Below are 13,506 nucleotides of genomic sequence, written 5' to 3' on the forward strand. Positions count from 1 at the left end.
ATGAGAAAAGAAAAATAGCAAGCTCTACTGCCAAGTTCCCAATGTGCAATCAGGCTCAACTTCAGCTCAAACAAACCTCATTCCTTTAGAGCAAGCATTGACATGACTATTTAAAGTGCCTGTAAGAATTACAGCTGTGAAATGTTAATTTAGTACCTAAAATACAAAATCTGCTGTATCCTAAGAATTAGAATAGGCATGTTAAGATGTTATTATGAGACTACTAAATAGTGGATCATAAGAATATTAGGTCCCATTCTCTCTTGCCACTTTTAAATGTTGTTAACATACACCCACCTTTTCTGTACAACTAACACCTACCTTATCTAATTTTTCATTTTTAACCTAATTCTACCAAGCTTTGTAACTCATCAGATTGATAAGACCTCACAGATTTATGCTGAAATAAATTAATTGAAGTACTGAATCAGAGCTATCAAAACTAAGATAGACAATAAAAAAAGGACAGTTGTGGAAAGGAACAGAGAGAACAGAGCTGTTGAAGGTTAAAACCAAATCACAGTAGTAAACAGTGCTCTGATGTTCCTCAAGATTCCCAGTTAGGGAAGTGATGTTAAGAATTACAAGATGTTTCTGAAGCTTAAAGAGGGGCCTTAAAGAGGACCCAGAAATCAAGAAATGCCACGCATGAATGTGATACATTTGTATCTTGTTGAACTGACAGTTTGACAGTCAATAACTACTTCTTTCCTAGTTCATCTTCCAGTTCCCCTGTTCTGTTGGCATACAACCTCAAGTTCAACTGATCAAACACCCACAGGTTACCTTTCATCCTTTAACCACTGTTCATCCATCTTTTCCTGCCATCCCTCAGGTGGAGCTTCCAGCCACGCGTTGAAGTACCGGACAATACCTGGATGCTCAAGTTTAGCCAATGCCTTCACCTCCCGCATCACCTTCTCACGTGCCAGTTCCCTAGGATTTGGGGTGAGAAGAAAAACAGTGACATGGTTACATAAAGCAATAGCTCAGCACAGAAAATTCTGCAAAAGAATTTAACCAATGTTAGCCATGTGTAAGCCAGGCTCGCAGTATCACTCTTCACCCCAAAGAAGACCTTTTTCAAACTCCCCACAGTAATTCCCTTATGTTAGAAGCATGGAGGAGCAGAGTGCTCCTAACAGCTAAGCATTTATTCACCTCTTTTCAAATAATTACAGGCAACAAAACTGAAAAGAAAGGTGCATCTTGTTCTCAACTGTTTACAAGGACAGAAAACAGAAATCCACTAGACAGCAATATTCTACAGGGATGTAGAAGACACTGACACACAGATAGATAGAAATACCTTCGTGTTTCTTTTCTAATTGGCACAACATAAAGACCATCTTCATTCTACGGACTTCTTGTTAAGACCATAACACTCCATCAAATGAAGTTTAATGGTTTTATTCAAATGATTTGGATATGCCTGGAAAAGGCTACCTTAAATTTCTGAACACAACCTTTTATCTTAAGTAATCACGTTTATTTAACACATTCAAAAAATAGTAATTCTAGATTTCACAGCTTTACCCCCCTCCCACTACTGGCCTGCCTGTTTGCTGTTCTAACTTGAGATTTCCAGAAGCAGTGTCTCCCATCTCCCACTAAAAGGAAGTTCTGTGTAGGATAATTCAGCATCAAGGCTTGACCACCTATGACTGAAAGAAAAGGTAGGGGTTGTGGGACCGGAGAATGAAACACACGGATAAATGGAGTCAAAAAAGCAGGAGAGGAAAGGGGATGAGAAAGAAAGGGTGGAATAGGAAAGGTAAGGAAAGAAAGGAGAGAAGCAAATTAACAGTGCTACAAATAACTAGTGCTGTTACTAAAGGCTCAATTCATCAAGGAAATCAATGGAGTTCCCATGTAGCTGCAGCATCCTCATAAGGGTCCTGCTATGTTAGTAGCTTAGCCAAACAGGTCACCCTTCTGCTGTGAATACATATGCCAAATTCCTGATGCCAAAATTAAGTCAGCCCGCCCATTAAAAAGTATGTCATTCATCCTAATGCAGAACCTGGGCAATCAGTTCAGGAACTGTGTAAGATCCTGCCAGTCACTAATTTTTCTAGTTCTCAGCAAACTCAGTCAGTACCTGTTTGGCAAACGGATCCTTTTGATAGCATAGTTGCAGTCATCCACTTTATTTTTGGCTTCAAAAACGACTCCAAAACCTCCACGGCCCAGACACTGAATTGGTTCAAAATCTGTCAGATATCTGGGAGGAGAGGGATGTGAATAAGGGACAGAAGAATGGATGGAGAAAAATACGTTAGCAAGAATAGACATAAATGAAGGCTGTGTTGTTTTTTTTTTTCTTTTCTTTTTTTTTTGTCAGGGGAAGGGGTTTAAGTGTTAAATAATTCTGTACAGGCAAAATGTGCTGAATGACTTCAAGCATTTCTCCTCTTCCTCCTCTGCTCACCCACCCACTGAGGCAATCAGATGGTTACCTACTTAGGAAACCGACAGGTGCTGATTATGCATTTATTCAGCGTCTATCACATCCTCAGCAAGACTCCTCACACGTGCATCTGAGTGCATCTGACAAACTGAAGAAGCCTTGCAGAGTGCCAGGTTTTATGACTACAGGATCACAGACCACAGATATTTCAGTTAAATTCCCGTGCCCAATTCAGGTGGTGATAGATGAGTATTTTCCAAATCATGACGTGCTTTTAACCCCACCACAAGTAAGTATTTCTGCTACTACCCTGAGCACATCTTCTGAATTATCACTTCTTAAATCTCACTATCTTTCTTCTTCTTCTTCATTTTAAATAGTCCATCTCCTTTTTTGGCAAATTAGGAATGGTCACATTTTCTCCTATTACTGACATGCCCCTATAGACCCATTTTAAACGACCCTTTCCTAATAAGCAACAAAGGTTTCTTCCGTATATACTCTGCTTGTTCTGTAGCATACATCAAACATATTTCCACCTGCAATTTCCATGTTTTAATCCAGAAGCACAGAAACAGACAGAATGAGAACATTAAGAATCAATCCTTCATTTCACCTATCAGCAGGAAGTATTTGAGCAACACTCCCAAGCAGAGGTCCTGTGCTGGCTCTGAGGGACTCTTAGACTAATCATAACAGCAATCTCCAATTGATAATGGGGCAACGGGGTTCTTTTTCACTGTTCTGTGGAGTAGGGGAACTACAGGTAGGTAAGAACTAATGACCATCAACTCTTTTTTGCAGACAGCATTAGTTTTCACACCGACTAAAAACTCTGCATGAGCAGCACTGAACTGAATTCACCTTGATACGTATCCACAGCTCTTGACATCACTCCAGCTGGTGTCCTTAACATCTCCACATGCAGGCTCATATTTGCTATCAGTCTGACACTGTGTTTCAGATTCCTTCCGCAGCTAACATGGTGACCAAAACAAGAACAAAAACAAAAATTCAAGTCCTAAGTACTTGAGATCAGTTTGTACCTGTAGATAAGCCATTCCATTATTTCAGTGTAAGCATCTCCAAAGTAATCAGATATGGTTGAAGCAATGCTAGCTGAAGCAGATAAGCAAATTGTGCGTGGCAGCTGACAGCCTTCACAGATAGATTAAATAATGCATTTAGGCTACGTTATCTCATAAATTATTAACACCACATAGAGCAGAATCAAAACCAAAAGAAAAAGGCTAGAATAAGACTTTCTGTATTTGGGATTGAGGGAAAAAAAATAAAATACTCACTCTGCTGTAGGGATGGGGATGGAAAAGTTTGCGTACAATAAAGGTCGTGGCCACGATGCAAAATAGAATGGTGCCAACGATTTCTTTCCACCAGTGAAGCAGAAGAACAGGATCTTTTTTGCGAATGTTTTTGTAATTCATGTCATCAAAAAATCTAACAGTGATCTGGGTGCTACGTTTACTTCTCTCTCTTTTGTAGTAGGGTAAGTAATATCCATTATCTGCATATAGAAGACACAAAAAGGGCACAGATTTGTTTGTTACACAACTACAAAGCCAATGTTTCTCATAAATAAGTCTTCTCAATAGACACTGGGTGTTGTGAGCACACTTTGTTTTTGTTGTGTAACACTTCAAAATTCAGAAGGTCAACCTACCGTATGGGTACTGCAGGACTGAAAGTGCTCCATTGCTGTATTCTTCATGAGAGTACTTGTCATTGCTGAGACACTTATCAAATTCATCCGACCCCACCAACACTGGAGTCCTGGAAGGAGAATCTAAGCAAAGAAGAGACAACTTTCTGAGATGGATGATATTAACAAGATTCTGCCCTTGGATGGCTTTCATGAGAACTCCAATTGCATTATCTTAGAAAACATGAGGTTGCCAGATCAGGCTGTAAGGACCAAAATTAATGCAAGGAAACACAAAGGAGGTAGAAATCAAGAGAGGTAACCACCGCTGAACACTACTTTCCAGCCTAAATGCTACTTTCCAGCCTACATACTATTTTGGACAAGTCAACTAACTTCATATTCACATCATGCAAAAAAAATTCTTCTTCTGGTAAAACAACTGTTTTAGAAGACCAACACTGCATCACTTTAGAAGACCCCATCAAATCCACAGAGTCACTCACAATTCAAATGCCTCATTAAAAAAAAAAAAAAAAAAGAATTAATAGAGGACAGATGTTCCCAACTGTAAACTCATTCAGGAACTAGTAGACTAGCTTGTAAATTATCAGAAAGATGCTCTTAGGTCAAAGACCATAAATGAGACTCTGAGTTGTTACTTACGGATTAAGGGTTTCCATTTAATTTTGGGGAGGGGAATAATTGCATTATCATTCCTGGATTCCAGAGCCTTTGGGCTGGTTGGGAATTTTTCAGAAATTCTGACTGATGACTGCAGATACAGCTGGCCCCTGTACATACCTGGGAAACAAAACCAATAATAATATAATAAATAATAATTCGGACTTGGTTTCCTTCATTCTCAGACTCAAATCATCCAGTTAAGATGTATGGTTTAGAATACTTTTAAAAGCATTTCTCTATATTCTGAGAATCTGAGATATTGACTGATTGAATTCAAATAGAACACATTCCCTTTGCTCTAGAAAACCATGAGATCAGAACATCTTCAAAAAATTGCCACCAGTTCTGAAGAGTTACCAAGCATCTTGGGCTTAGCCTAAGTAAGATTTCCTTCAAACTTCCCACCCTTGTTAATGCTGGTGAACACTACTCTTCAACACTGCTAACAGGAAGGCTGAAAATATCTGTGTAACCATTAATAAGAAAGGCTTCAAGAAAGAGGCTAAGGGAAAAAAAAAAAGTCCTTGAAAACCAAAGCACATCTTCCATACAGAGACAGACAGATAGCTGAGAAGAAGGGCCTGGAGCCACTATTTCAAACTGTCACAAATCACATCAAATTAATTCTAATAGCTGGATAAAAACCTCAATCACATATGAGCTTAACTGAAATATCTTCACGGTAAGTTACTGCAGTCAGTGCAGAGGAAAAAAAATAATGTGAAACGTTAGAGGACTAGAGGGAGATATTTCTTACAGCTTTCTGAGCAATAAGACTGCATTGTTAACTATAAGCCTATCTCTAAAAGTTTCAAGATTTGCAATCATGTGCAAAGTACTGCACCTATAAAGCAGTAAATAGAATAGAGTACAATGTTTTAAAACCTATTTCTTCTTGGTCAAAACACAACATCATTTATTTACCACTTTAGGCCAAATAGTCATAAAAATTAATTCTACAGTATGGAAAGATCTGCTCCACTAAAAGCTCACAGAAAACGACGATGTTTACAACAGCTGGTGCCTCACCCAAATAGACACTGGATTCCGTGGCCCCTCTGGCAGCTTCCACAAGATCCTCCTCATCTTCCAACACTTCATTGTTTGTGGTGTAACTTGTGTCATCAAACAGACTGATTGGAATTACCTTGCCATCCTTAACCAGCCATGCAGAAGCAATTGGAGTGCAAAACTGAAGAAGACAGAGATAACAAGGAAATTAATGTCATATTAATTAGATGTTATGTAAGAGATCAAGTGCTTAAATACCTCTGTTTGGTTTGTGTAACAGATGTAGCAGCTCAAAAACACAACATCAGTAAAATAAGTTCCAAAAAGGTGTTTTTTTTTTTTTTTTTTTTTTTTGTTTTTTGTTGTTTAAACACAGAGACAGCATCTAAAACCCAGGATGAAAGACATCAACAATGAAGCTGCATATCTTCTACAACTGTAACATTTATTATTCTGTTTCTTCCCACACCTGGTATTCCCATTCGAGATGTCCTCCTCGTCTGTTAAAAGCCATAACCTTCCAGTCAGCCACTGAGACTTTTATCACTGTATCTTTCATCATTGCCTCCTGCTCATCCACATCTGAAATTATTTTTGTTTCTTCTTTGTTCACATGCAATTTAAAATTGCTCTCAATGTATCCTGCTCTATTTTCTATGTCTGGGACATAATGCAGCTCAAAGTGACCAACACTGAAATTCCACCTAAAAGAAAAAGAGAAAAAAAAATATCTGTAAAAGTTAGTTATATATTCTAAGCAAGTACCATACCCTCAATTCAAAGATTCTTAAACTGAATTACCTGTATTTGGCCCAGTAAGCCACAGTAACACAGCTGTACCAGGAGAGGGAGTGCTAATCCTATAACTGTATCCAGAATACAAACCAAACGAGAAAGAAATCTTGTTGTCTAGCATGACATCCAAGGTTAGAAGACAGCTGATGAAGCAGTGCCAATGACATTAAAGGTATAGTATATGGAGAGGGCAATTAAAAATCATCAAATAATAATAAAGCTAGGTCTGTTTAGGGAAAAACATGTTACACAGTTGATAAAAGTATAAAGCATTTAGGAAGCAGCATTCTACAGAAGACATAATTCACTAACAAAGGATATTTTATTTTAAATGTAAGGCTTTCAAGCAAGAGAAGGGATGGTGCTTTCTTTTTTGTTTGTTTCTTTTAATCCCACACAGAAACCGTAACACAGGATCTCTTTGAGGGGTAATTCAACGAAGCCAGGACAGCTCATGTTACAGGTTAACATACCCTGAAACAAATATGGCTGTATAAGGAACATAGAGCTCTCTTGCACAGCCTAAAACTCTTCAACTTCTGTAAACAACGAACTGGGACAAAACCAAAATTACTCTCAGAAAAATAAAGAGCTCTTATTTCCACCACATAGAGCTGTAATTATGCTGTAGACAAATACAGAGGGGAAAGAATGGGAAGTTGGTATCTGAAAGAGCAAAAAGAAGGAAAACACTCCTTTAACAATATCTTTGGGTACCCAGGGCACCTCTATTTCTGGCTACAACAACTACAGAATTCATGTACCAAAGGTACCATGCTATTTTTTTGAAAGGCGTGCAAACAACAAACATGCTTTCATGACATACCTCTCCCTGGCAGTATCAGTCTCTAAGAATCAAGATTTCTCTTAAGACTTCTCATTTGCTAATCTAGTCAAGTTCTAATTAGCTTCTTTCTGACAGACTGCAGACACACTATCTGTCAAATCCTGCTGCAAGCAGAAGAGGGAGCAGGTGAACAGAGAATGACTAGCTCTCCGTTGCACTGGTGGGCAGTTACTGTATCTTTGTATAGCAGCCAGCCTTGTAAACTTGTATTTAAGCATGGTGTCAGCTTGTTGTTTTTTTTCAGTTGTTGTTGGGCTGGGTTTTATTGTTTGTTTTGGGTGCGTGCTTTTTTTTTTCTTTTTAGAAATCTCAGTGTGCTGGAAACTTCAAAGTGAGAGCATGAGGGAAGTCACAGACCAAAGCAATTTTTACAGCTTGTGAAGAAAAGAACACCTAAATCATGAAACAAAAGGAGATGTAAGAATGAGGCTTTTTGAAATGTCTTCAGTCTTAAAGTGTTCATTTATTGTCAACTTAAAATGAAAGCTAAAACATCTAGTATAAAAAAACTGACAGTTACCATTAGTAGGCCAGATTGGATGGGGCCCTGGGCAGCCTGGTCTGGTACTGAATGTACAGGTTGGTGGCCCTGCATGTGGCAGAGGGGTTGGAGATTCATGATCCTTGAGATCCCTTCCAACCCTGGCCATTCTGTGATTCTCTGATTCTGTAAAGAACTTAAGAAGAGAATCAAAAAATCACAGAAGGCTTTCAGGCTATCTCCTGCTATACCAAATGATCAGTTGAAACAAACAATAGAGACATTTATCTTGTGCAGTAGAGAAATGACACACTTTTGAGATATATAGGGACAAGAAAAGTCACTGTCATTTGACTTAAGAGAAGTAAGTATGGACGAGTATTTTTTCTAATGGTCTAAAACTGAAATTACAGATTTTCTTTTTTTTAGAAACATTGAAGACCAGAAGAGATAGGTGCCAAATAACAAGCCTGTGACATTCCTTCGGAACAAACTCCCTCATTCCTTTTCTGCCAAGAGCAAGAAGGTCAAATTCTTAAAGTGTTACAAATTAAAACCTATGTAATTGTAATACTTACTTCTCATTACCACTGCGGGGTCCAACAGCACGGACTGTTTTTTGAGTGCGCCGTAACAGCAGTGTGTCCTCCTGCTCTGCCTCATCGTCATCCCAGCGGCGACAGCCCACAGCCGAGCAGATGTACTTCACCTAAGAGACAAGACAAGAGACTCACAGCTTGGAAATGTGAACAGCTTCAAGAGCGAAAAAAAGAGCATCCAACACGAATGTTCAAAACTAACAATTGTTACAGTGCATTTTCGGCTCACAGGGGATATAGAGCTCCTTCCAGTACTTGAAGGGAGCATATAAACAGGAGAGGGTACTGAAAACTTAGTTGTGGCTTAATTTTTTATTGGACATACTGATTTACTTGGTTTATTATTACTGATTTTGTTTGATTTGAAAGGATGAAGAAAGGTTGAGGGAACTGGGCTTGTTTAGCTTGGAAAAGAGCTCTGCGGAGACCTCATTGTGTCCTTCCAGTACTTCAAGGGAGCTTATGAACAGGAGGGGGAATGGCTGTTTACGAGGATGGATAGAGATAGGACAAGGGGGAATGGTTTTAAACTGAGACAGGGGAGGTTTAGGTCAGATATCAGGAGGAAGTTTTTCACACAGAGGGTGGTGATGCACTGGAACAGGTTGCCCAAGGAGGCTGTGGATGCCCCATCCCTGCAGGCATTCAAGGCCAGGCTGGATGTGGCTCTGGGCAGCCTGGTCTGCTGGTTGGTGACCTGCACATAGCAGGGGGTTGGAACTGGATGAGCATTGTGGTCCTTTTCAGCCCAGGCCATTCTGTGATTCTATGATTTTATGATTTTAGATGTTCAACTTGATGGATGTCAAAAAGCATGGTTTAAGAGAATTGCTTTTGCAAAAAGTTCTAGGAATCCTACAGCCTGGAACATCTTTGACTTATTGACTCTTTGCATAGTGTTCTATTCTAACAGAAAGAAATCATAGTTCCTCTTTTTCCTATGATATCTATTGACAGAAAGATAATTTCTAGAAGTAGGTTCACAGTATAATTCTGTTTTCGTGCCGTATCTGCCTCAGCATAACTCTATTAACTTCAAATTAAGTACTATTGATCTATATAAAATACTGCAGAGCCATCCCACTTGGTCTTTTCAGCTATTAAAATGGGGTGGGGACCTCAAATTAATGCTGTCACACAGACTTTGCAACAGTCCAATTCTCAAACAGTATTTGGAATACATACAGCCATTTGTGTTCTGAAAGTAAGTTGGACACACTTTCAGGAAGCCTGAATTGATATTACAGTGCCAAGGACAACACACAGAATGGCCAGGGTTGGAAGGAACCTCAAGGATCATGAAGCTCCAACTCTCCCACCACATGCAGGGCCACCAACCTCCCCATTTAAAACCAGACCAGGTTGCCCAGGGCCCCATCCAACCTGGCCTTGAACACCTCCAGGGATGGGGCACCAACAACCTCTCTGGGCAGCTGCTCCACACTGCCAAAATTCTTAACATGGAAGAGTAAAGCACTATTTCCTGCATGCAGCACCTTTGGTACTGCAAGTCTGGGCCTGAATCACAGCAGGAACTGAAAATTACCACTTCCTTAACAGTTGGTACAAGTGCCCTTTGCCATCAATGAGAAAATCTAAATGGTTTCATAAACTACTGCTTTGGACCTTTATCATGAGTGATCGTTACAGAAACCGCAACAGCATTCTACACGAAAACACCTGGTTAAAATGGAAAAAACTGTTATGGCTTGGTTTTGTTTTGAAAACCAAATATTATCATTTTCTTTTTACATGTTCTAAAAACAACATTTCTGATTTTAGCAAATACCTGCTATTCACTACACAAAACATCTGTGATCACTTAAATAATGCAGGACGTGGAAAGGGGAGGATAAGAAAGTCAAAGTCTAGGACTCAAAAGAATGCAATCAATTCCTGTGTTTTAATCCTTTTTTCCTTCCATTTTTAAAACCATACACCACTTAACCAAAAGATTTCAGAAAAAAAAAACACTTTCTGAACCAGTCAGATAAAAAGTAGTTTTCAACTTAACTTCTGCATGAGTTTAAAATTTAAGAACTCCTAAGGTAGAGTAAACTTACTGGCAACAAGAACAAATCTCAGAAGTTCATGTACCTTGAATGCTTCTCTTGTTTTCAATCAGATACTCTTTGCTAGTTGACAAAAAAATTAAAATCTTTAATTGTGAAAAACGCATCATCTAAAACTTTATTTGATGTTCAGTAAGCTGAACTGTGAAGGCTGTTCCAGGCAGAGCCACATAATAAAGCTGAACTCATCTTCCAATTCTGCAGAAAGGGGTCATTTCTTCCCCTTGCTCTGAATTTGCTAACTCAGCACAAAAGTAATCCAATAGAAGCAAAGAGTTTTTCTCTTAGGTTAGCAAATTGATTCTGCTTAGCAAATGGCAAGTGACACAGGCAGCACAAGGGAGAGAGCAAAAGCTCACACAACAAAACACTGCAGCGATGCTCTCAGCAGTGTCATCTAACCACAGCTGCTAAGTCTTACTTCAGCCTGCTTCATTTGTTTCCCAAGAAATTTGTACTCTGCTCTTTGGTGCTGTGCAATCATACACCAGAACTGTAGTGCAGCTTAAATCATAAGAGCAATCTACTTGCAAGATAGTACTAGAAACAGAAGATACACAAATCTGAGACACACAAGACAACTTTTGAAGCTCTTACCTTCCCTGAGTAGGAGCTCAGCCCATAGCTTGTTAACGACTTCCCTCCAACTAAGACAACATCCTCGCCCAGTTTGTAGGATGACTCAAGAAGAGATTCAACTGTGAAAGGAACTGCTTCCATGCTCTCTCGGTCCCGATCCCACTGGAAAAGATCTCCATCCAAGGAAGGAATTATCATCTTATTTCCAAATACCTAAAACAAGCCAACAGAATGTAAGTTACTACTTCTAGCAAAACATACAGAGATGCAAAATGAAGCACAGCGTGAGCATGTATAGCAATTTACACTGCAGCACCTTATTTTATGGTTTTGTATCCCAGAATCTTATTTTTCAAAATTACAAAGAACACTTTCAGGCATCATGTTAAAAAACAATTCAGTTCTAACACTTCCTCCATTTTAAGCATTCAAAGCTCAATCAGTTGATTTCTATAATCCAAACAGAGAAATAAGGGTAGAAGTAGTCTTGAAGAGACTGAACAGTGGCTGAAAACTAAGCACATTATTGTGATTGTTTCAAGACAGTGGCATTCTAGGTAAAGCTCTAAATTTCTACACCTTCCCCAGAGTGAATTTAGTAGTAAATACAGAACTGAGCATTCCCTCCAGATCAGACAACTAAATTCTGTTCTAAAAGAAAAGCTCAGGCTGTATGTGTGCTCTTTTGCAAGTGATGACTACACCAAAAAAGCCACCCTCCTTTAAAGCAGACAGAGCAACTACCATTGACAGACCTTACACTGCATTTGTGGCTTTTCAAACAGTAAAATCCAACTTCTCCCCAGATCGCCTGATGCTTACACACAGATCCCTTCAAATTCTGATTTTTCTTAAAACACACAATAGGTCAAACATTCTTCACTGGGATACAGTTTCATCCATTACACAGATATTCAAGGAGATCCTCATTCGGAAGCATGAGTCATTGCCAATGAGTACTAAGGGACTTATTAAGAAACTCATTATCAGCATGATAGACCATAACTAATACTGTGGAGCCGCGGTGGCTGCGCCCATCAAGGAGAGAAACCGTAATCCCTCTAATCTTAGCTTTTGAGGATATGGATTAACATGGAAGATTTTAAGGCTTTTGCAGACCTTCTGTCCATTTGGGCAGTACGCTACAACATAATTACATTATATTCAGACTCCTTACACATTCTAAAGACTACTTCTGGTACATGTATATTAGTTACTTCAAAGGAAACACGCACACATGATCCATGAGTTTTCTGCTTGGATTTAATTTAAGTTCTGATGTTACATCTTCGATTGAAATCGATTGAAATGCTCTCTAACATGAAACTTCTTATTTTAACTGGGTTGCACAAGAGCATACAGCACAAGCACAAGCTGAGATTCACATAAAGAGGAAGGAAAAGAAAGATCTTGTCAACGTGCACGTGTCATGACTGACCTCTTTTCTTGCAGTGCTTGGATATACCTCATTCAGAGAAAAAGTTTAGGGCAATTACCTGATAATGCTGGTGACTGCCCCTAAGATCCCTAAGGGTTCTAAGACCAATGCTTCCTGGCTTTGAAAAGCTGCATGATGACTGACAATTAAAAATTCTTCTCAGGAATATAACATGTAATTGAAGAGATGATAAAAATAACCGCATGAATAGCAGTGATCTTTTTTCTTTTTTAAACAAAGCAAAATGAAGTATGTGTATTTTCCTCCTGGATATTTACATTATAACTAAAAAAGGCCAAAGCATACCAGAGGAGACACTGTGAGAGCTGTGATCCACAAAACATGCTGCAGAATGGTTTTCCAAGGAGGGGAAGAGGACACGTACACATATACATGACTGGATACGTGCACAGAAATAAAACAATAAAAAGCAAACATTTGTGCAGGGGGTCATTTGCAGAAATCACATGATTAGTATGAAAATAAAGCAAACAAAAGGTTTATATAAACATTCATATGCAAGAGAAGCCTTGTGATCTTTAGAAACAAAGACATGCAGATCGTGGAAAACACTTTTTAATAACAAAAGAAGCCTGTGCCAAACTTATAGCCTAAACCAAGCTTGAGTACTTTGTTACAATATTCAGCACAGAAAAGTAGCATCAAAAAATGTTTTTGTAATATAGTCCTTCAGAAGCACATAATAACGATCAAAATTTTTAGCTTGAGCAGTACTGCATTAATAAATTATCCATAAGGCTTCCTCCCACACCCGGTTCAGTTACCTGCATGTAATTTGGAGAGCTGTGCTTTATCTCCAGCAATACAGATATCCCATATGAAAGAAAAAAGAACAAACAACAGACACTGGTCTTTTCACAGGCAACTTTCCAACCAACCAAAAGCTAAAGCAGCTCCTATAGCACT

The 13,506-nt window shown here is 38.9% G+C and overlaps 1 protein-coding gene across 1 annotated transcript in view; it reads right to left on the reverse strand.

Annotated features, from left to right (window-relative positions):
- The window catches only part of EIF2AK3 (eukaryotic translation initiation factor 2 alpha kinase 3), a 41,335-nt gene that overhangs the window by 8,857 nt on the left and 18,972 nt on the right, over positions 1 to 13,506 (reverse strand). The window contains exons 3-12 of the mRNA XM_042871485.1: positions 11,160 to 11,354; positions 8,470 to 8,600; positions 6,238 to 6,472; positions 5,787 to 5,949; positions 4,737 to 4,874; positions 4,092 to 4,214; positions 3,715 to 3,935; positions 3,275 to 3,387; positions 2,102 to 2,224; positions 787 to 936 (exon numbers count right to left, since the gene is read on the reverse strand). Coding sequence (XP_042727419.1) covers positions 787 to 936; positions 2,102 to 2,224; positions 3,275 to 3,387; positions 3,715 to 3,935; positions 4,092 to 4,214; positions 4,737 to 4,874; positions 5,787 to 5,949; positions 6,238 to 6,472; positions 8,470 to 8,600; positions 11,160 to 11,354 — 1,592 coding nt within the window. The remainder of the gene's footprint in view (positions 1 to 786; positions 937 to 2,101; positions 2,225 to 3,274; positions 3,388 to 3,714; positions 3,936 to 4,091; positions 4,215 to 4,736; positions 4,875 to 5,786; positions 5,950 to 6,237; positions 6,473 to 8,469; positions 8,601 to 11,159; positions 11,355 to 13,506) is intronic.

Source organism: Lagopus leucura, unplaced genomic scaffold (genome assembly GCF_019238085.1).
Source record: "Lagopus leucura isolate 7727_CA_CO unplaced genomic scaffold, USGS_WTPT01 Super-Scaffold_100004, whole genome shotgun sequence".
Classification (NCBI taxonomy): domain Eukaryota; kingdom Metazoa; phylum Chordata; class Aves; order Galliformes; family Phasianidae; genus Lagopus; species Lagopus leucura.